The sequence below is a fragment of the Pelobates fuscus genome, chromosome 6, assembly GCF_036172605.1.
Source record: "Pelobates fuscus isolate aPelFus1 chromosome 6, aPelFus1.pri, whole genome shotgun sequence".
Classification (NCBI taxonomy): domain Eukaryota; kingdom Metazoa; phylum Chordata; class Amphibia; order Anura; family Pelobatidae; genus Pelobates; species Pelobates fuscus.
Window position 1 is genome coordinate 6,285,700 of NC_086322.1, and position 24,729 is coordinate 6,310,428.

Below are 24,729 nucleotides of genomic sequence, written 5' to 3' on the forward strand. Positions count from 1 at the left end.
CAGTACAGGAGAGCAGGCAATACATTTCACAGTACACACACACACTATAAACAATTACATTTCACACACCCTGCACCTATAATGGGTACAGGGTGACAAAAACATAAGAGAAATAAAGCAACCTACATAAATAGTCTGTCTGAAGGTAGAATAGGGGCTTTAAAGCCAAATACATCAAAGAGTCATAGTCACAGGGGAGGAGGCTGGCAAGCAGGCCTCTCCAGGACCAAGTGGCGAAGGGCACTTCGTCACAGTGAGTACTCCTCCGGACATCCCCAAGCAGATCCGTTGGGATCAGACTGTGTATGCCGGCTTGGTTCTGCGGGAGCATTGTGGCAAAACTAGCCACTTTAAACTGTACTTTCATAAATGTGTGCATATAGCTTTAAGAACCAAGTGTATGTCTGCATAATGTATTCCATGCGAACAATAGCGTTCGTATGCTGTTGTCATGAAAGCCACCAGCATTCATACAATAGTTTCACGAACAATGAATTTCAACAATGTCCGTGAAACAAACAAACTACCAAAGGGAGACCACACACAGGAGGTCGTGTGGCTTCCATTAAGGATTGCAACATTGTTGCAATCAGTAATTAGAAGGATTCAGGGTGGCTGCCGTTCCGCTACCGACCACGCGGCGGTCGGCCATCTTGGATCCTTTGTTAGCCCAGCGGTATTTGGTGGTCGAGCGCCTGGAACTAAAATCGGCTACTCGACGGCATGAATGCCGCTGGGCTTCCAAGCCGTTCGGGAGCCCCGGTCCTTCGGTAATGTGGTTCTCTAAAGTCAATCGGTAGTTTGAAGGTAACTTAAACATAATGTTGGTTTTGTGCGGCGTTCAGTTATTTAGGCTGGGATCTGAGCGGTACTTTCATGAAATGTGCGCTCAGACCCCAGCTATCTACCGAACGTCCATTCGTTTAAATATCATGAATATTATAAAAGTTATGTATTTTCGTGTAAAATGTCAGTTCTGCTGCATGGAGGGATAATCCACTTAACTGTATATTCTAGTGGGAGTATCCCTCTCGTACAGCAGTGCATGATGGGAGAAATGTCCAGGTTGTTAAGTTCCCCATGTAGTCCCCTACTGTACAACCCCTGTAATGTCAGTAGGGAAATCCCTTGCATGGGGAATCCCATAAATACTGTGACCTGTGATTAAAAGCTCAGTTGACTCCCAGCCTATGTGTCGTCTAGTTCTTGGGAAGGAAGGATTCTTACAACGCTACCGGGATTATTGTATGCTGTATTTATTTGCCTGAATTATTTTATGCTGTTCCTGTTACCCAACGGATATACTGTGGATTATACTACCTCTCCGCTACATATATATATATATATTTTTTTTTTATTGTTGACCCTAGAGAACCTCAGGCAAATCGCACATCCCGTGACGGCGACTTTGCATGCGGATGTCATCCATATCAACATTCGATGCCAGTTTCTGCACCTACCATGGTGACCACGGGTAAGGGGGACTCAGGGTTCCATTCCGTACAGGGACCCTGAAAAACGGCTACCACATGCAAGGAAGGCAGCAGGCGTGCAAATGACCCACTCCCGACGCGGGAATGTAGTGACGAGAAATAACAATACAGGACTCTTTAGAGGCCCTGTAATTGTAATGAGTCCACTTGAAATCCTTTAACTCTGATCAATTGGAGGGAAGTCTGGTGCAGAGCCACTGACCCGTGCGTGCTGCAGCTGAAACTCCACTATCGCCTGCTGCTGCTCGCACAGTCTCATGAGGCAGTGAGCGGGAAGGCCGAAGTTACGCTGCAGCGCAGATAGGCGAGCAGCAGCAGGGTGACAATGCCAAAAGCGTGCACAGCCGCTACAGTGAATGTCACATCCTGTTCCAAGTTGTGGATCAGTCTGGTGATGGCTTCTGGTATCAAGTACTCTTTTTACTGAATCTGCATCAGGGTCCTGGTATGTGGCCGCAGAAACGCTGATGCTCAACACCAGGGGCCATGCGGTTACCCTGCACCAGACCCTGCTAATCCATTCCACACTGTGACTCCTAACTTCAACATTAGGCATACTGGGTCCTGGTAATCCGACCGCCGCCCAGAGAGTTTCTGTGTCATGGTCACCGGACTGCCCACCTCACTGTGAAACTACGAATGGATCGTTAAATCTGGTACGAACCTGAACTTTGCAGTTCGGGTTCGCTCAACTCTACTATGGATCCTTTGATCGCATAACTGGTAATTCTCAAGCTAATACATGCCGACGAGCGCTAGGGGACGGACACTCCGCTTTTGCACCCTGCTCCCTCTTATGCTGTGCTGGTGCCTCTGTGCGACCAGCGCCTCTTCCTCCAAACTGCACACGTCACTCGCATGACCTTGATTCCATGTGGGGTCTAGGACCTCATCATCCTCCACATCATCTTTCATCCACTCCTCAACCCTGCCCACCTTGTCGGTACGCACACTGCAGAAAGCCACAGCAGTTGGCACCTATGTTTTTCCAGCATGTAAAGTCTGCAAAGGACAGGTGGAAATTGTTTTAGAATTGTATCCAGGCAACAGTTTTCCCTATAAACTGACCTCTCCGTTTGACTTGTTAGGGTATTGCCCCTGAATTACAATATTGTTTAAGTACCTCTTAGCTATTGATGACTGGTTTAAATATAGCAGCTTGTTATCTGGTAGTTTCTAGTGTAGAAAATATCAATCTGTTTTCTATCACTTAGATCTGTGTAACAAGTGTTGTAGCTGTGAAACAATATTACAAGTGACCGATGTAGTAAATTAGAATAAAAGTTACGCTTTGATTTGACACTCAGATATGAAGTGAACAGCCCAAATATACTATTTAGCGCCCCCCCAAAAAAATTGACTTTTTAAAACTCCAATGTATGCAGCAGTTTAACAGCAAAACAATTAGAATGTTTACCACTGCGCTGTAAGCACACTATTAGACACTTCTAATTGACTCTCAGATATGAAGTGCTTCGCAGGTCGCAAATGTACTATTTAGCAGATTAGCAGCAAAACAATTAGAATGTTTACAACTGCGCAGTAAGCTACTATTACTATTTAGCAGTTTAGGACCCAATTTTTTTTTAAGTTTTAAAACTGCAATGTGACAGCAGTATTTGACGCTTCTATTTGACTCTCAGATATGAAGTGCACCCCACTAATGTACTACCCCACTAATGTACTATTTCGCATAAAAAAAAATAACTTTTTAAAACTCCAAAGTAACCGCGGTATTTGAAGCTTCTATTTGACTCTCAGATATGAAGTGCACCCCACCCCATCAATGTACTAGTTTTCAGAATTTTTTCCTAAGCTGTCCCTATCAGCGGCAGCATCCTCTCTCTACACTAAGAAGACCGCATATGCGTGCGGCACTACGCGACTCCAGCTTATATATAGAGGCTGGGTCACATGCTGCATTGGCCATTAGTAGGCATGGCTGTGATGGCTTCTAAGGGCACACGAGTCAAACGCTTGTTGATTGGCTTCCCTGCAGCCTTTCAAATCGCACCATAAAATCGCTGAACACCGAACTCCAACCCGAACATACAGTGATATGTCCGTGTTCGGGTCCGGGGTCCAAAAAACCTAATACTCGGTAGGAACCCGAACTTTTCAGTTCGGGTTCGCTCAACTCTATTAGTAACCGTTATGTTCAGTCTATGATTAAAGCCATATGTTATATTTGGGCAGTAAAATAAAAAAATCTTTGTCAGGTATATAGTATGTGGAGGTTTTGCTTGAGATACCAGGTATATGTGGATGTTTAGCTTGAGATACCAGGTGAATGTGATCACCAACCAGAAGGAGTGTAACAGGGGAAGTATTTTGATCCAAAAAGAATACAGCTGGATATTGTCACCTCATGGACTCAATGAGAAGCTTGAGTGTGAGTGGCATGGGTTCCTCTAGCTGGCATCCATGATTTCTTTGAAGTCTATGAGATACCTGCTGCAAGGTAAGTTGATGTCTTCATTTTGTATATATGTATAGAATGCATGTAATTTTTCTCATGCCTTATTTTGGCCAATTTGACCATTTTAGTAGGAGCTTCCATCATCTCTCTCTTTTCCCTCCTTTATGCTGATGGAAGTAATAGTTATCCACTGTAGAAGCTGTATCTGTGTATAGCTCTTTCTCTGGGTTTTAGCTTTATATCATATTATATCATGCTTTAACATATAAAAGTGTGATATTTGTAATTACTCTCGGGAAAAATGTATTTGGAACTCAACCGCAGTTGAATAAATAATTTTCATACTGTCACTTTAAGAAAATATAATTTTTATAAAAATATTTCACTTTGACAGTCTTCTGCAGCAATAAGTATTTTAAATAATAATGCATAAATTATAGTTATATTGTTTCAGTATTGCATCACAAGAATATAGCATTGAGTTATAAAAATAATTTTATTAATTAGCAATATAGTCCTTTAGTGTCACGATTCTGGGAACCAAAACACGCTAACATACACACAGAAAAGGTGCAGTACCAGACCTTAGAGTGGCTGGGCTAAGCACACAAAGAATAGTCAGGAGACAAGCCGAGTAAGGGGAACCAGAAGACAGAATAACGAGAGACAAGCCGAGGTCAAAGGGTTGGAGAAAGTCGCAAGGTCGGATAAACAAGCCAGAGAGTATGTAACCAGAGAGAAACACAAGAAGAACAGCAATACTAGAAAGCAAAGACCACAACAGGGCAGAGAGAGACAGGAGAGGTAAGTATTTAAACCCATTGCTTAAAACTGATTGGATAATTTCCAATCAGAGTTAACAATCACACGTGGGAGATATCTATACCTCCCACTGTGATTTAGGCACTGTGCCTTTAACGCCGGGTCAGGTGGCTGACCCCGGCGTTTACAAAACTGGGTGGTCTCCCAGCGTGCAGCGTCATGCATGCTGCCACTGGTGGACGAAGAGAAAGATGCGGGCGGCATCCGAGGCTGGGAGGATGCCCCTCGCCAAGCGCACGAGGAGAAGAGGACCGCGGACGGCTGGAGGGTGAGTGCCGCGAGTGGACTGCAGCCTCCCCTCGTAGCCGCCCGCGGGATCCTGACATTACCCCCCCTCGAAGACCGCCCAGAGGGTGGGAAGCAGAAGGCTTCAAAGGAAACCGGGCATGAAAGGAGCGGACCAAAGAGGGAGCGTGCAGATCAGAGCTCGAAACCCAAGACCGCTCCTCAGGGCCGTACCCCTTCCAATCCACCAGATATTGCAGCCGACCCCTAGAAACACGAGAGTCGAGGTGGGTAGCCGCTTCGTGCATGTCACTAGGGACAGCGCGAGGGGAAACGGGCAGCCCGAGGGGACGAGAGAACCGGTTACACAGCAAGGGCTTCAAAAGTGAGACATGAAACGTGTTCGGAATACGCATGGAGGGAGGAAAGTCCAGGGAGTATTTAACGGGGTTAAACCTACGTAACACCTTGTAGGGACCAAGAAATCTGGGAGCAAACTTCATTGAGGGAACCTTGAGACGGAGGTTCCTGGAGGACAACCAAACCCTATCACCCGGAGCATACGAAGGGGCCGCACCCCTACAGCGATCAGCAAACTTCTTCTGAGCAGCTTCTGAACGAGACAGCGCAACATGGACCTGATCCCACATCTCCCGCAAAGAAGCGAGGTGCTGGTCCAAGGCGGGCATTCCCCTGTCGGAGAACGCACCGGGAAGGACAGAAGGCTGAAACCCATAAGCAACCACAAAAGGACTTAAGCCAGTAGACGAATGAGACACAGTATTCCTGGCAAATTCAGCCCACGGAAGGAGGCGAGACCAGTCGTCCTGGTGCGCATTAGTGAAGCAGCGCAAATACAATTCCACAGACTGATTAGCACGTTCGGCTGCACCATTAGATTGTGGGTGATAGGAAGAAGCGAACGACAAGGAGACCCCCATCTCAGCACAAAAGCCCCTCCAGAACCGAGAGACAAATTGAGGGCCCCTGTCAGATACGATATCCCGAGGTACCCCATGTAAGCGGAACACTTCCTTGGCAAACATCTGAGCAAGCTGAACCGCAGAAGGCAGTTTCTTAAGCGGAATAAAGTGTGCCATTTTGGAGAACCTATCCGTCACAGTTAATATCACTGTCTGCCCATCAGGAGGAAGGTCTACAATAAAATCCATGGATAAGTGGGTCCATGGTGTCTTGGGTACAGATAGAGGCATCAGTAGACCCAGGGGTCTCACATTAGGAGACTTACACTGCGTACAGACCCGACAAGCCTGTACAAAATCCACCACGTCTCGCTTAAGTGAAGGCCACCAGAACTGTTGAAGGAGGCCCTTATAAGTCTTGGCAAACCCCGGATGACCAGCAGTTTTGGCGGTGGGAAATAAAGTTAACAACTTCTTTCTGTCATTTACCTTAACGTATAGTTTACCAACAGGCGTCTCAGGGGGTGCTTGGGTTTGGTATGTCTTAATGCTATCAAGGAAAGGAGATGAGATAACCAAACGGGTAGCAGCTATTATCTGAGACGCAGGTACAATAGGTTCGGGAGTGGGGCTAACAGATTCTAAAGGATCATACTGTCGAGAGATAGCGTCAGCTTTGGCATTACGGCAACCAGGTCTATATGTAATAACGTATTGGAAGCGCGAAAGAAATAGAGACCATCTCGCCTGCCGGGCGGACAACCTTCTAGCATCAGCTATGTAGGAGAGGTTCTTATGATCTGTTATAACCAAAATTTTGTGTCTAGAACCCTCTAATAAGTACCTCCATTCCTTAAAAGCTAACACAATAGCTAATAGTTCCCTGTTCCCAACATCGTAATTCTTTTCCGAATCAGACAACCTTTTTGAAAAGTAACAACATGGATGGAGGGGTTCGTTATACGATAACCTCTGTGACAGTACTGCTCCCACACCTGATTCAGAAGCATCTACTTCCATAACAAAGGGAAGAGAAGGATTAGGATGGTGTAGCACTGGGGCCGAGGCAAATGCCTTCTTGAGAGTTTCGAAGGCCTTAAGGGCTTCAGGCGTCCGAACCCTTGGGGGTGTAGACCTTTTTTAGTCAGCTTCGTGATAGGGGAGATAAGCGGTGAAACGTTTTTAATGAATTTTCTATAATAGTTGGCAAATCCTATAAAACGTTGGATAGCCTTAAGTCCTTGGGGAAGTGGCCAGGACAGTATGGCTTCCAATTTAGAAGGATCCATACTGAAACCCTGTTCGCAAATTATATATCCTAGGAACTGCACAGAGGTCTGATCGAACAAACATTTTTCTAACTTACAATAAAGTCCGTTCTGTAATAATTTTCTAAGCACCATCCTAACATGATTATGGTGTGTCTTCGAATCAGGAGAATGTACAAGTATGTCGTCAAGGTACACCACGGCACAGACATGCAATAGATCCCTAAGGACGTCATTTACGAGGTCCTGAAACACAGCAGGAACATTACACAATCCAAAAGGCATGACCAGATTTTCGTAATGCCCACTACGCATATTAAACGCTGTCTTCCATTAGTCATTCTCCTTAATACGGACAAGGTTATAAGCCCCCCTGAGGTCTAATTTAGTAAAGTACTTAGACCCTTTAACATGATCAAACAACTCAGAGATGAGGGGGATAGGGTAGGCGTTTTTAACCGTTAAATTGTTCAGACCCCTGTAGTCTATACATGGCCTAAGGTCACCCTCCTTTTTGGCAACGAAAAAGAAACCAGCCCCAGCAGGAGAGGAGGACCTTCTGATAAAACCTTTACTTAAGGCATCCTGTATGTACTCCTCCATGACTCGGTTCTCTTTTTCGTGGCATAGTACCCAGTAAGAGGTTTATGGCACAATCATATTCACGGTGTGGGGGCAGTTTAGACCTTTAGACTTCAATATGAAATTGACAGAGGAGGTATTACCTGTTTTAAGTAACACATTCCTTTTAGTAACACATTCCAATAAATGTTGGAAATAAGTAGATCCTGGTTTGAGAAGTAGTTATAGTTTTTAGACTCCAATAATAATGAATTAACATAAAGGAGTAAATGGCAAATGAGACTTTCAGTATAATAGGTAAATGGGAACCCAGAGGGCAGACTTTAGTATTCCCTTTGTACCAAAATAACTTCAGGTAAGAACCAATAATTAATCCCAGTAACTTGAAAACTTATCTTGCTCATTTGGATGATGATCACAGGAGTCCTTTCCAGGATAGTGTGGATTATGGTTCTTTGTATTGTATGGAGAAAGGCAGGAATCAGAGGTAAAGTCTGTTCCTAGACAGGGAGTGGAGAGTAGAGCGTAGCCAGGATCAAGCCAGAGAGGTTCGGTACACAGTTAATCAATAAGAAGAGCTCCATCGGCATTCAGCAACAATGTGCGAGAGGTACAAACATAGATAAACATTGATTGAGCAATTTGGATGTAGTCGCAACCTTCTTTTGAAGGAAAGCGTGTGGCTTCAGACACATGGGCGGAGACGGATTGGTTAAACCCGGAAGTCATACGGGTAATGCCGATCCAACTGAAATCAATATGGAGGAATTTCGAGACAACATGAGGGAATCCTGACAATATTTGAGTTATATATATATATATATATATATATATATATATATATAACTCAAATATTGTATATATATATATATGTATTTATTGTATATATATATATGTATTTATTGTATATATATATATATGTATTTATGTATATATATATATATGCTCTATGTTTCTTATATATATATATATATATATATATATATCTCAAAGAGAAATAAAATATGGGGTGGAATAGCGCTATAGTACTGATCACAGAAGTGAAAGGAGCTGCACACCTGAGGGGAAGGGCAACCCTCAAACCCTTCAATAAATCTGGAAACAGGAAACAACAAAAATGCAGGGTGTGCTAGGTGGAATGGGAGGTAATAAAAAAGACAAGTCTCTGAAAATACACAGGGGGGTCTTGGGTAGGTCCTCTTTGGTTCTGGATGGGATCCTCAGTGGTTGATATGAAAAACAAAATTAGACAAAAAGGAAAACCAATAGTGCACAACCATTAAGGATAGTGTCACGGACAACACAGAAGAGACAAATGCCAACTCACAATCAGTAGAGCTATGCCCAGCTCTAGGTAAAACAGCATACAGTTGAATTTGAAACTCCACACATGTAGGATATAGCTGGACAATAGGTGATTCTTCAATACTTTGTACAACGACTCAAATGCGTATCAGCATATAAAAAACATAAAGAAAAAAAGCGGACCAATGGTACAATAACGTATGGCACCTGCAGCTATAGACAAACACTGAAGTCCTAAGAGTGCTAACTTACAGTAAAAAGAGCTATAACCAGCTCTGAGTAAAACAGCTTACAGTGGTATTTAAACTCCCCACATGTAGGATATCCTTCTCGTGATGTATGGAGTGCAGGATTTATGAAAGACAGAAGCACAAAAAAGGGCCCATAGTGTTCTCAGTGAATAAAATAGTGCAAAAGATAAAAATGAAACGTACTTACAATAAATAGAGCAGCCACACTGCTCTACGAACCAGGCGTGAGTGGAATAATCCCCACCTAAGGATTTCTTTGTAATACTGGATCTTTAAAACAGTAGAAAACAGCCAGGATAAAAGTGATAAAAAATAAAAGAATATATAAGAATATAGGTAGTCTAAAAAATACTTTAATAATAACAAATTTGTAAAAAACACAACGCGTTTTGCCCCAAATAGGCTTTTTCAAGTGTAGACAAATACTCCTGGCTGGTTACATTATATAGGCAGCAGTAATGGCTTAAATTTGAAAATTGGCGCCATAATGACGTCATTAGCATGTGATCGCTATCACATGACATGTACATATATACACAATAAGCATAAAAGATACAGAATGATCGTTTTCCATAAATAAATAATTAAAAAGGTTTCAAACCATTGTGTAAAGCTAATAGACTATTAAAAATTACCTTTTATTTTGCAGGAAAAGAGAAAAATGTAAATTAAGCCAAAGGTGAAAGGTCGCCGGAGCGTGGCCGTGGGTGGGGTCAAATATAAGAAATGACCGAGGTGTAGTGTGGGGAGTGTAGTTTTGATCGCGTAAAGGGCGCGATCTAAAAGAGGGGGCGGACCTCGCAGCCGGAATAGGGGAATGTGATATGATCGTGGCGGCCATCTTAGTCGTGGGCAAAGTGAGGGAAAGTGAAATTATGATCGCGTCCCACATAAAGGGCGCGATCTGAGAAAGGGGGGGCGGACCACACAGCCGAAATAGGGGAAAATAGTGTGGTTGTGGCGGCCATCTTAGTTGTGGGCAGAGTGAGGGAAAGAGTATTAGATAAAATATAAGGGCTGTTTGTAGCAATGTGAATGTGTATGGTAGGTTATGTTAAATAAGCTTATAAAATTATAATATTTTATATACAGTTGATATATATATATATATATATATATATATATATATATATATATATATATATATATATATATATATATATATATATATGCTCTATGTTTCTTATATATATATTTATATGCTCTGTTTCTTATATATATATTTATATGCTCTATGTTTCTTATATATATATATATATATATGCTCTATGTTTCTTAAATGAGTTTTCATGCACTCACTGTTTGGTTGCAGTTATTTATTTTTTAATTCTGTTATTTTCAATATTATTATGCCAGGCTGCCTTGGCAAAGTGTTGTTTTGAATCACACATGCACGGTGCATGGCATCACATGTGGTGACATCACAGGGCAGATAAGGAACTGTTTTCCTGGATTGTTTTTGGTGTTGGTATTGGTGGGTTGTAAGGCTTATGTGTGAGTATTGCATATGGTTTCAATTCGGGGAATTTGTACGCTGAAAAAGGGCTTTGTGGGGATATTTATGGGATAATAATAGTAAACAGTCGAGAATTGCCCACTATTTAAATTCTCAGATCCCAAAGATCGTTATCATGTAAGTAAGATGTATTCCATATAAATAAAAATCACAATTTGTTATAAAAATAGATATAATTTATTGTGACAAATTAAATAATAATAATATGTAACATGCGTGATAATAATCAATGAATATTCAGTATAACATGAGTATGCAATACAAATGGCAATACATTCCAATGGCTGACACAGTATAGAATCTACAACATTAGCTGTCAAGACAAGATTTATGACGGGCTTCACAGAGAACGAAAGTGAAACTTACACACACAGAAAAGCTTTCTTTCACACAGCTTGCAGCGTAAGGCCATAAAACTTTAGCTAACAGTTAGAATAACCCTTTCAATGCTGGCTAGATCCTTCTAGGCATATATTATCATATTTCATGTAATTTTAATTAACACAACATCTAAACCAGCTCATTAGTCATTTCCTGGAACCATCCAATAAAAAATAATCTACCAGATTCTACAAGCTGAATTTTAACTTGCCTAAACAGATATTTTATCTTATTTTAGAGCAAATCAATACACCTGGATAAATATTAATACATAATTATTCTAATTCCATCTGCAGAATGGAATGGTTATAACTATATATTTCTTAGTTAACTAAGATTTCTAAATATTGAAATCTGACCGTGATTTATCCAGTCATATATCATGCTATTAGAATTTTTTTAATTAATTTAGATTATTAAATGAAACCAGTATAATTACCTGTTGGGTAGACATTCTCATCAGATGAGTAGGTAGTCTCAGGAACTGAATGGATGTGTGATTGGTGTGTAAGCAATTCTGAGTGCCCAGGAGTGGATATCTGTCATGGATTTCTCTGCATGGCCGAATCTGAAACCCAAACTCCAACTCACTTCAACTCCGACTCTTTGACTTCGCCCCTCTCTTCCCTTTGTCTTAACTTTTTAAAGGGAAAAATTATCTGTTCTTCACTAGGTGATAGACCAATAGAAAACTGGAGGTGTGGTTACCTTCCAGATAGCAATTTAGGTATTTGGTCCATAGAGGGCAGTCTCGTCCCACTAAACATTCCTATCCAGGAAAGAGTTAACTTTTCCTGGTGGCTATTCTGACGTTATTTAGCTTATCTTTATGGTTAATATAATTTAAGTTTACTTGTCAGTTCAAAGGGTTTTCTTCAGACAGTGTGTCTCCAATTCCTGCTGTAATTTCTAATATGACAGTTCGTAAACTAAGTTTCACCTTAAACTTACAATGGGACCTTGTAAAATATCGAAAGTAAAATTTAATTATTTAATCTTCTCTGTCACGAGTGTCTGGGTTTAGAATTATTTCTATTCCATTAACATCTAGGCAGAGCATCCATCGCCCTATATTACTGCTTATCACTTGGTTTGTTTATACAAAGCATTCCTTAGCTCAGTTAGTGTTTGGTTACAAAGAGGATAGAAATTTGTGTCTTTGTTAGCTTGAAATCCAAAATGGAGTCTGTTCTGTTCAGAGTGACTGACAATATACATTTTAATTTCTATCATAGCACAAAATGTCTGCCGATATAAATACCCTGACAGCTTGTGCTCAAAACGTATGCATATGATCTATTACCCTTATTCAATGATGTGGTGATCTCTTTTGCAACTTACCCCCTGCTCCTCTGCCTTTTTTTTTCTCTTTTGCCGCAAGTACAACTTAATTAATTTGAACGTATCAAGATAGGCCCTCTTTACACACTCTACATGCTGCTCACTGTTCTTTTACATGATAATGGTCCTTAAAGACTATTGGCATAGATTGATTAATATGACTTTGTTTATCTTCTTCATATTGATCTCATATTTTATCATTGATATTGAGAGAGTTATATTTGCCAACAACATCCTGTGAAATGCTTTTCCTTCCAGGAAGATCTTCTATTGTATTGTAAAAAACATTATAAGTATAAATATAATGTAATAATCTCTGTATTCTGCATGTATTAATGTGAAAGTCTGGATTAAGCATTCACTGATCTATTAACTATTAATATTTTCGCAGGCCTCTTCTGCAATATTACAAATATGTTCTGACTTTTCGTTTTGCAATTGAGGAAATTAATAGAAATGTAAACATTTTACCCAATATTACTCTGGGATTACACATGTATGATTCCTGTTCTGATGGACCAAATGCTGTAAAGAGCATTCTTAAGATTTTATCTGGACCAGGAAAGTCAGTTCCTAATTACCACTGCCGTGGTCGTGGCCAGATTGTTGGATTTATTGGAGATCACAGTTCTGTTACCACGTTACCTATGGCACAGATTCTGGGGGTGTATAGGTACACACAGGTAAATTTAGATTATGTACTCATATAGTCATGCTGCTAATTTATTTCTATTCAAGATTTTAATCTCTGCCATAGAGTGTTTACTTAAATAGAGGCATTTTTAGCACACACATTTAAATACATCCTTAATATATACATTTATAGTACTAACTTCCTAATAATGTTCTCTATTATATTTTTCACCTTTATCTTCATTTGTGTGCAACATAACTAAATCAACTGCTGTCCACGATTTATTCATCTCACGTTCCCTAAACTTATGTAACGGATCGCCTGGCACCCCGACCGGGTACCTCCGTTAATGGATGCTCCTAGCGCTTCCTGAGGACTTCAAGCACTCTGGCAGACACCACAATCACCGAATCTGAGAAGCATATGAATGCTCTCAAGCCTCTGAATGCTGTAGACAGTTGAATAGGAACCATACGAATAGGCTTACACTCCTAGCAGTCAACTGGAACAGCATGCAATTAATCCTTCCCCCAATAATGAGACGACACTTCACTTTGAGGGCAAAACAGGAACTCTGGACTGGCTCATCCAGCCTGGCTTTTATTACACTTGTACACTTACAGTCCACACCCAGGGGGAGGCATAAAATAACCAATCACATACATGGTTCAACCCACACATCCCCTCCCCTCAGATAACAGTAAACCCAATTATACGGTACACATTTTTAGCCCAGTTCTGGATGCACCCCAAAAACAGGGGGTACACCTTTAAACCGATTTGACCGACCGCATGGGTAAAGTATCCGAAAACAGTTCCATGCATTTTGGCCCTGCGGTCGGTCACAGACAAGGGAATGAAAACAGACGAATTGCCTGGGTTATGGAGCCTAAGGGGGATTCAAATGAATCCCCTAGTTCGTGTGGTTCTTTCTACCGAACGGCGGGCCGTTCGGTAGTTCCCATACGAACTTCTGGAAGTATGGAGGTCTCAGCGGTGTTTGCCTAGTCGAGTGTCCGATTTTAGTTCCAGACACTCAACGGCAAAACACCGCTGTTCGGGAGTTTAAGATGGCCGCCACGTGTTCGTTTCCCGAATGGCGGCCACCCAGAGGACAAAGAATACATTACACTGATTGCCAATTACCCGTTTGCAACATTGTTGCAAACGGTAATTGGAGGCATACTTATTCCTGGGTGGTCTGGTTGTTCGGTAGTTTCACTCAGTATAATGAATGGAGTGATTCTACCGAACAATCAGATGAATGCTGCATACATATAACCCAGGTTAACTCAACATATAAATACATACATGATATTAAAGGATTAAAGGCAGTATTACTGTAATATGCTCCACAGTCTTAAAGGTACAGTGTCCCAAAAAGTCCCAATATGTCCACGGATGACCCTTAAAGGCCCAGTAGCAGTAATATAAACTATTACATGCCAAAATATAGTTTTTACAGTGCCATATGTCCAGGGGCCATAGTCGCAGGGCAGGAGGCTAGCAACCAGGCTTCTCTAGTTCACAGTGGCGAGGTTGGTTTCGCCACAACTTACTTGCATTAAAGGAAACTCTGACACTGCTACCCCTGCCTCATTATCTTTTGGTGGTATTAATTTAACTCAGAGCCCAAAACAATCTGATAGTAAAGGTGGCAGTGTAGAATTCATGCTTTCACCCCACTGCTTCGTCAAACCTCTACCCACCCCCTATCTCCTTTTCTTTATTTGCAGTTCATTCAGTTCAAACCCATCTCTGCAAACATTGCCATTATTTATTGCCTCCCTTGTTCCCATCTGCTCTTCCTTGACCATTTTACTGTCTTGTTTCCCTACTTCCTTTCAAATAATATTCATATTCTTATTTTGTTCTTGAAAGCTCCCCACCCAATATTCTAAACCTAACCCTCCTCTACTCAGGAGAAACATGAATTCCCTTGACCTACAAAAGCTATTGGCTGATGTCCATTCTCAGCTCTCATCCATCCTTACCTTCTCCTGTCCCTCTCTGACTATCTCCTCCACCGCTACCAAACACAAACCTCAACCTTGGCACACTAAGTTGACCCAATACCTACAGAGATGATCCTGTTCAGATGAACACTGCTGGAGGAAAGCTCGCACCATTACAAATTCATGTTGCGCTCATACAGCATAGCTCATACCCTTGCTAAACAATCATACCTTTCATCTCTCATTAGTTCATACTCCCACAGTCATAGGCATCTCTTAAACTCTCTTCTTTGCCCTGCAGTTGCCACACCCCAAACTAATCTTTTAGCCAATAGCATCGCAAGCTATTTCACTGACAAGATTAATCAGTGAAGGAAATAATTCTCCCTCCTTTGCTTCTCTTTTTCTCACCCACAAGACCATGACTTTCCTACCTTTCAGTCTTCTTTCCAGCTACTGAGCTGGAGGTAGCTGTGATTCTCCTTTCCTCTTACCCCACCACTTGTCAGCTGGTTTCCATCCCATCTCACCTTATCAGATCTCTTACCCCTTGTCTTGTGTGATCCTTAAGGCATATCTTTAACTGCTCTCTTTCTTCTGGCATCGTCCCTTCTTGCCTAAACATGCTACTATTTCACCCATCCTAAAAAAAAATAAAAAAGCTATCTCTTGACCCGTCTTCACCTTCTAACTACTGTCCCATATTCCTGTTCCCTTTCTCCTCAAAGCTTCTGGAACCTCTCTGCTGCCTTTGACACTATTGATCATGTCCTCCTTCTTCAAACTCGTCATTCCCTCAGTCTCTGTGATACTGTCCTCTCATGGTTCTCATCCTATGTTTCCCAATAAAAGATACAGATAGGGGGTGCAATAATACATAAGTGCAATTAGAAATTTGAAAACAATACTTATAGACACTTTTTCACAGAGTGTAAAGTCAACCTAAAAATATAAAAGTCCATAGCATAATACTGTATGTATACATAAAAATTATTTTAGGTGACAATTGACAACTCACACTTTCAGAGCCACATATAGCAGGCTTTTGACTATATAGGGTTTTCAGAATCACTTGTTCTGGTTGTCTCCTCTCCTCCACCTTTTAGTGCAGCCACAGGGACTGGTAAAAATTCAGAAGGAGGTAAATTAAAAAGACTTTAATAGACAAAACAAAGTAAAATAATTCTGATTAACACAAGTTAGAAAAATGAACAATAAACGTCCATAAAATATAAAGCACAACGCATTTCAACCTGCACGGTTTTCCTCAAGGTGCATATTCTAATGTCCAACATCAAGACTTTTATACCGGACAGGAGATCAAATTTTTTAAACAATTCCCGGCATCTCCTCCTCTTTTGCGTGCCTCCTGTCGGAACATGTTGATGTGTCTCCGCCAGTGTCATGACGCTCTTGCTTCTGACATCAATATCATATGTTGATACTTCAAGTTTATACGTTTCAAGTTTATAAGGCACATTTTGCCATCTTCAAAAGTCTTGATCTGGGTGTCCTTAATAGGTGTAGTTTTGGCAACTACACCAATCTACCTCACTATCAAAAATTAAGCAATCTTATATTAAAACAAACATCAACATTATATTTATATATATATATATATATATATATATATATATATATATATATATATATATATGTAAGGCCTTGGCCTGTAGTTGTGGGAGGGGCTTGAATTCCCTTAAAAGGGCTGCCAATCCCCTCCCACCTTACCGTAGACAGTCTGGCGAGTCACGGCACTTCGGACTGGACTTCCGGTTCCCTGATTGCTTGCAGCTGTTTCGGAATGATTGCCAGCAGCTCCTCCTGTCGGCTGGCGTTCCTCCTTTCATGGCTGTTTTCGGCGGGAGGTGAGTAGGCAGGCCGGTATCATTGTACCGACCTGCGGACCACACACAGCCTGACCCGCCGAGGTCCATGGCTGCTGTACAGGGGCATCGGCTCGGGGATTCACGGAGTTCCCCACCGGGGGGCCGTGCCCCCATGACAACTTACCCGAGTGCCAAAATAACCTAAGTGCCCCTCAGCCGGCACTCACCGCAGTGCTCTCTGCTGGCTACTAGTCTCCAGTGCGGCTCGGTACCCTCCTCCCCCCACGGTGTCACCTCCAGGGCAGGAGTGTACCCACAAGCCAGGTCCTTACTCACTCCCCCCCCCCCCATCCCCCCATCAACATGGGCACGGAGGATTGTCACATATCGACAGGGGCGGAGGGGATTCACTTACCGGCCGCGCATCTCCCTGTAACAGGGGCACCAAGGGGAGTGACGTACCGGCTTCTCTCCAAGACCGGCGTCGGTCTATTTATGGCAGTAAAGTGAGATCTTACCACGGCTCTGCAACAGCAGTATAGACGGGAAAACACTAAGTCAGCTCAAATCCCATCACGCTCAGCCAGTAAGTGAGTAATAATGGCACTGTCAGGGAAACTACGTTCCCACAATTTTCTGTTTATATACATGGGGGGGAATTTTGGGCATTCCTTATTATGTAATATCATTTGATGTGGTTGTGTGAACTGATATTGCTGACTGATATTAGGTTCGGCTACATTCCAGCCATTCGTTTACACGATTTAGGTTGTTCAGTCTTGTTGCCACCTGGTGGCCTGATTTTGTAATGTCATGTCCCTGGTTTTAAGTCATATGCCCCTGTTGTTTTGAAGGTTTTACAGATTACAAGTAAATGTATTTATGGGTGGATGTTCTAAATATACGGTATTCAGCTGGTTAATTTATCTGTTAGCTGACAATTATGTTGTTCCTACAAGGTCATTGCAGGATGTTAAGCTTACGTTTTTGTGACATCGCACCAATACTGGCCTTATTAGGTTGATAACATGATTGTAGGTTGTGCTCATTGCAAGTTGTTTTATTGCATTAACATCTCGCTTTCTTTAGGTACCTCGGTACCTAAAGTAATTGCACTGCAATTCCATTCACCTACCTCTGTCATATGTTCATTGTTTATCTTTAGGTTCTGGTTGGTTTTCGTTTATGGTTTGGGTCCACAATCTGGGTCCCTCACATAACTGGTACGCACAGATACTCCCCTTATCAATTTTTCTGAGTTGCAGCACGTATCTACTGCCACCCTCTCGCTCCTACTTTCCTGCATGTGATTTCGTCCTGACTCAAACTTTATCAGGCACATTTCACAACCCCGTACTGTCTATTTAGAGTGGTACTGGCTTTTGGAAAATTAGGTTGCCCAACTAGGTTCTGTTTTTCCGGTCTTAATCCATACGTTAGTGGTCCCGCGAGGCCAACACCCATCCTCATACTCGGAGGTATACGTCCCTCGGCCCAAATCATAGGTAGCCGCCTCGCATGGTTGCATAGGGAGGGCCTCCCTTGTCACTCCCATTCTATCTTATGCTTTAGTTGCCACCGAGAGGCCGACACCCTGCCACAACGTTCGGTGGCCTCAAAATCCCCTCGGGCCAACTCATAGTTAGCGCCTCTCACGCCGCTTGGCAATTAGTAGGCCCTCATCTGTCACGTTAAGTTAGCTAAGTTCTTCGCCACTTGGCTTTTAGCTAGCCTGCCAGTACCCTATCCCTTCATCTCACTATGTTGATTAAATTACATGTTTTTCTGTTATGTGTCGCAGTTCCGGAGGGGCTGGAGGTACTAGTTCAGGTAGGTTGTTACACGTTTTGTTCTCTTATTATCCTTGTGTCCGTATAGAGTTTCCTAAAACCTCACCCTCTTCCGGGCTAGCTTACCGGCCCGCCATTCAGAGCCATGCTCATGGAATAAGGTATGGTTTAACCTTGCACATCACATTTCTCACCTTACACTTTCAGTCGACAAAGGTAATTATACGATAGGGTGTTCACATACTTCGCTAAGGCTGTAGGAGGGTTCAAGCTATTGACATGTTTGCTATGGAATCTGTTTTGGGGTTCACTTCTTTTGCCACCTTAAACTTATATAATCATTTAACACAATTAAACGGGATCTTATGGATATCCAACACCACATGCTCCTACAACACCCCAACAATACAGGATTCCTTTTATATTATCTGATGAAGACCTACTGAAAGGAATTCATATCCAAACACCTGTGCCATATCAAAGGCTACTCATCCACACGACATATTCATTCACTATCCAACTATAGATTCAGCTCCGGCGGAGCACATGACCATACAACAATAAAACAGCCAAACCTCTAGCATACTATGGGTTCTTACATCCCATGACTTTACCACTAAGAACCACAGACACCATAGACCATTAGGACCTGTCTTTACATCAGTCTATGCCTATCCCTATAGCACATACGGTCAACATACCCCTATTACCTACTCTAAACAATGGGGCCCGGTAAAGTTCTGGATACTTATTGCGCCACTTTACAGATACAACCACTCCAGCCATTATCAGAACTTCATGGCTCCCATTCAGACAGCATCTTAAGTATGCTTCGTGTTCACTTACTGTTAACTAGGCTTGGCATAATACAAACCTTTCATCAGGACACTCCTACCCCATTGGGGCAGCATTCTCAGCTTCCTCCAACCACCTTCTAGCTCATGTCATCGGGACTATGGGATGCTGGACGTTCTCCACCTATACTCTTTACAGCCCGAACCAGTGGAAGAGGTAATACAAGCTTTTGTGACTTATCAGAATAAACGATTGTGGTTATATGATAAATTGGTATGGTATTCTTCTTTTTTGCCCACTTTTATTACAGGCCTACTGCTCTGTCGGTTCCGGCACACCACAACCGACTGGTGTCATTTGAATATGTCTATTGGTTAAATATACTATGGTACACTATCATTACGGCTAGATTGCCCCGACTACAAATGTAAGGCCTTGGCCTGTAGTTGTGGGAGGGGCTTGAATTCCCTTAAAAGGGCTGCCAATCCCCTCCCACCTTACCGTAGACAGTCTGGCGAGTCACCCCTCCCACCGCTCCCTCTATTCATATCACCCTCTAAGGTGGGCCCACTTTTATTACAGGCCTACTGCTCTGTCGGTTCCAGCACACCACGACCGACTGGTGTAATTTGAATATGTCTATTGGTTAAATATACTATGGTACACTATCATTACGGCTAGATTGCCGCGACTACAAATATATATATATGGCATGACCTGGGAACATCTGTGCATCGCATGGTATTACTGGCTCCACAAGGCTATAAAGCCCCTTGTTGAGGCCATAAATAAATAATAGGAACTTTACAACCTTCTTGGATATATTTTCATAGAGACATTATTCCCTAAACTTTACTAAAATTAAGCATGGGTGGCATGCATTATTTATTTATTTATTTTATTTATTTATAAAATATTTTACCAGGAAAGATCCATTGAGATCTCTCTAGTTTTCAAGCATGTCCTGGGTCCACAAATCATTGCATTGATACAATAGGGTACAATAAAATGCAAAAACAATATTAATACACAATATATACAAAATTTAACATAGAACAGGTAGGAAATATTTAATCAACCATGACACGTGCATTCTGTTTTGAGGTATGTAGAGAGGGATCTCTTAAAGGACTTTAGGCTTGGGGAAGATTTGAAAGTGTGCAGGAGGTCGTTTCATAATTGCGGGGCTCTGTAGAAAAAAGGATGATTGGGCAGCTTTATTTTTGCATTGAGGTAGACTAAACAAAGTGCTGGTCCTGGATCGGAGGCTATAGGAGGTGTGAACAGCCAGGGTAGGGCGGGAGCTTCCCAGAAAAGCTCTTAAACACAAGGCTGGAAAGATTAAGGGTGTATCTGGATTCCAGTGACAACCAGTTTAGTTCTTTTAGCATGTCACAATGGTGGGTCCTGTAATTACATTGTAGCACAAATTGGCAGAACGAGTTATACAATGTATTGAGTTTATTAAGGTGGGATTGTGGTGCAGGTGCATATACTACATCCCCATAATTAATAATTTGCATCAGCATTTGCTGTACAATATTTTCCTTTACTGTAGGGCTTAGGCAGGATTTGTTTCTGTACAGGGCACCTAGTTTTGGATAAAGTTTAGATGTAATTTTTTGTGGAGGCCAAAAGATAGATTGTGATCTAACAACACACCCAAGTATTTAAAAGAGTGGACTGCGGTCAGTGTGCTATTTGAATTTGTTTTGATGGATAGGTGGGAATTGTGTAATTTGTGTAATTTAGGTACTGTTCCAAAGATCCAGGGCCGGACTGGGAAAAAAATTAGGCCCGGGCATTTTTCAATCAGAGCGGCCCCCTAAAGGGGGCGGGGCCAGAGAGGGTGTGTTTTGTCATCACTAATTACAAGCATGCCCCCTCTCAAAGTGAGCATGTTGGTTCAATGCGCAGAGCCGCGCTGAAGAACTCTGGCATTAGAAAAAGGCCCTGAATTTGTTCTGCGCAGCGCAAGCAAATTTAATAACATGCTTGCGCTGTGTTTGCTTTTAAATTGTCTCTGGTGTCTCCACAAGTGGGATACCAGAGGACAAAAGGGCCAGGAAAGTGTATGGTGCATGTGTTTGGAGCCTGCTTGAGGGATTGCATGTGTGTACAGTGTGGTGTGGTATTGTGTAAATAGGTCAATTTAATTTGTGTTTGTGGTGTAATATGTGTGGCTAAGGGCTGTAGAGAGTGTATGTGAATAGAGGGCATAGTGTTATAGGTGTTGTAGCGAGTGTGTGTGTGTGTATAGGTGACGTAGTGTGTGTAGGGGTTGTAGAGAGGGTGTGTTTAGAGAATGTTGTATGTGTTTGCTGACAAGGAATGCAGTGTGTGTGTGTAGGAGTTCTAGTGTGTAAAGGACCCAGAGTGTGTATAGGACATTGTGTGTGTGTGTGTGTGTATATATAGGAGGATTAAGAGTGCATATAGGGTAAGGGATCTAGCGTGTATCTGGAGCGTAATGTGTGTAGTGGTGCAGTGTGAGGGTTGCTGTAGTGTATGTGTGTATGTATATATATATATATATATATATATATATATTTGAACGTATTGTATGTGTGAGGGGCGTAGTGTGTGTGTATGTAAGAGGGGTGCTGTGTGTGAGGGTGTTTTTATCTGCCGTCACATTCTAGGTTTCTAATTTTCTTTGTTAAAGGGACACTCCAGGCACCCAGACCACTTCTGCTCATTGGAGTGGTCTGGGTGCCAACTCCCACTACCCTTAACCCTGCAAGTGTAATTATTGCAGTTTTTTATAAACTGCAATAATTACCTTGCAGGGTTAAGTCCTCCCCTAGTGGCTGTCTACTAGACAGCCACTAGAGGTCACTTCCTGCATCATAGCACAGATTATCTGTGCTAGAGCGTCGCTGGACGTCCTCACGCTGTGTGAGGACCTCCAGCGTCGCTCTATTCCCCATAGGGAAGCATTGAAATTCATTTTCAATGCTTTCCTATGGGGTGCGCCAATGCGCATGCGCGGCATTGGGACTCCTCGGCCGGTGGGCGGGATCAGTCTCGCCCACCGGCCGACGGAGGAAGAAGGTGGAGCGGCGGGGGAGGAGCAGGCAGCGACGTGGGACATGCCTGAGGTAAGTGAGAGTAACCGGGGATTGGGGGGTGGGAGGGAGAGGGACCCTCCAGTGCCAGGAAAACGGATTGTTTTCCTGGCACTGGAGTTTCCCTTTAACTCACTGAGGGTTAATATATATATATATATATATATATATATATATGTGTGTGTGAGTGTGCTGTGTGTGTGTGTGAGTGTGCTGTGTGTGTGTGTGCTGTGTGTGTGTGTGAGTGTGCTGTGTGTGTGTGTGAGCGAGGGTGCTGTGTTTGAGGGTGCTGAGTGCGCACGTCTGAGGGTGCTGAGTGCGCGCGTCTGAGGGTGCTGAGTGCGCGCGTCTGAGGGTGCTGAGTGCACGCGTCTGAGGGTGCTGAGTGCGCGCGTCTGAGGGTGCTGAGTGCGCGCGTCTGAGGGTGCGCTGTGCCCGCGTCTGAGGGTGCGCTGTGCGCGCGTCTGGGGGTGCGCTGTGCGCGCGTCTGGGGGTGCGCTGTGCGCGCGTCTGGGGGTGCGCTGTGCGCGCGTCTGGGGGTGCGCTGTGCGCGCGTCTGGGGGTGCGCTGTGCGCGCATATGGGGGTGCGCTGTGCGCGCATATGGGGGTGCGCTGTGCGCGCATATGGGGGTGCGCTGTGTGCGTTGTGTGCGTCTGGGGGTGCTGTGGGTGTTGTGTGTGTCTGGGGGTGCTGTGTGTGTTTGGGTGCTGTGTGTGTGTGTGAATGTATTTTGTATTTAAATTAAAATATATATTTTTGTATTAATAATAAAAAAAAAAAAAAAAAAAGTTATATCCCCCCCTCCCTTCTTACCTTTAGCCGTTCTGCCATGATGTGAGCCGTTCTGCCATGAGGGGGGGGGGCATGCTTCCTTCCCTGGTGGTCCAGTGGTGAGAGTGAACTCTAGCCTGCAGGCTAGAGTTCACTCTCGCGAGATCTGAGCGTTGCCGCGGTAACCGCGGCAACGCTCAGACCTCGCGAGAGGACCCGGTGGAGCTGCTGGATAGAGCTCCGCCGGTCCTCTCTCCTGCCTCCCTCCCCAGCCAGCGGCCGCATGTCAGTGCCTGTGGGCCGGTGAGGGAGATCTTTGATCTCCCCACCGGCCCATGGAGGCACTATGCAGGGCCAGCGATCGGGTAGCGCGCTGGCCCTGCAGGGGCTGACAGGGGAGATCCTGTGATCTCCCCTGCCGGCCTCGGCCCCACGGCCATCGCGGCCCACCGGGCATTTGCCCGGTGTGCCCGATGGCCAGTCCGGGCCTGCAAAGATCATTGTGACAGTTTTGGAAGTGTTTAGGAAGAGTTTGTTTTTTGCGATCCACTTTTCTACCTCTGTAAATTGGTCTTGGAGCACAGCCTCAAGCTGATTGGATTTGCTTACATACATTACTGTGTCATCTGCGTACATGTGTACATTTGCAGATTTGCAGACATTAGGCAAATCATTTATAAATAATGTGAATAGTAGGGGGGCCGGGAATGGAACTTTGATACTGTTGCTTTAAAAACAAAGTTCCTGCATGGATTCTGATTTACCACTAGTGGCCTCCCTTGCCTCTAGTTTGACCACTCATCTTATCATGCTCACCTGCCTGGACTAATTGGGTTCCTACTAAAGGTAACGCCCGACTCACCACTTTGCCTTGACATTAAAGTTAAAAATGATAACCTGAAAAAGCTTCATATCCTGGCTCCTGAGTTAACCTGTGGATTTTCCTTATTGGCTTCATAACCTGCTATACCAGGGGTTCTCAACCCAATCCTCAGGACCCCCTACCAGTCCAGGATTTGGGGATTACCTCGGTGTGTCTAAGGTGTTTATAAAAAGGGGGAAAAAAGCACCTTAGACTTTAAGGTGTTTTTCTTTTCTTTTTCTAAACACCTTAGACACACCCAGGTAATCCCTAAACCCTGGACTGGTAGGGGGTCCTTGAGGACAAGGTTGAGAACCCCTGTGCTATACTCAGCAACCTGCTCCAAACTTACATGTACAACTCTTCATTCCTGCCTTATCTACAAACCTGCAGCAAACCAACCTGTACTTCCTACATTCCAGCTGGACATCCAACTTGCTTAAATCAACACTAGACTTTCATTTACTTTGCATCTATCACAAAGGATCTGCTACTAC

The 24,729-nt window shown here is 43.2% G+C and overlaps 1 protein-coding gene across 1 annotated transcript in view; it reads left to right on the forward strand.

Annotated features, from left to right (window-relative positions):
* Nucleotides 1–24,729, forward strand: part of LOC134615256 (vomeronasal type-2 receptor 116-like) — a 137,068-nt gene that overhangs the window by 12,372 nt on the left and 99,967 nt on the right. The window contains exon 3 of the mRNA XM_063459744.1: nt 12,918–13,209. Within this exon, the coding sequence (XP_063315814.1) occupies nt 12,918–13,209 (292 nt within the window). The remainder of the gene's footprint in view (nt 1–12,917; nt 13,210–24,729) is intronic.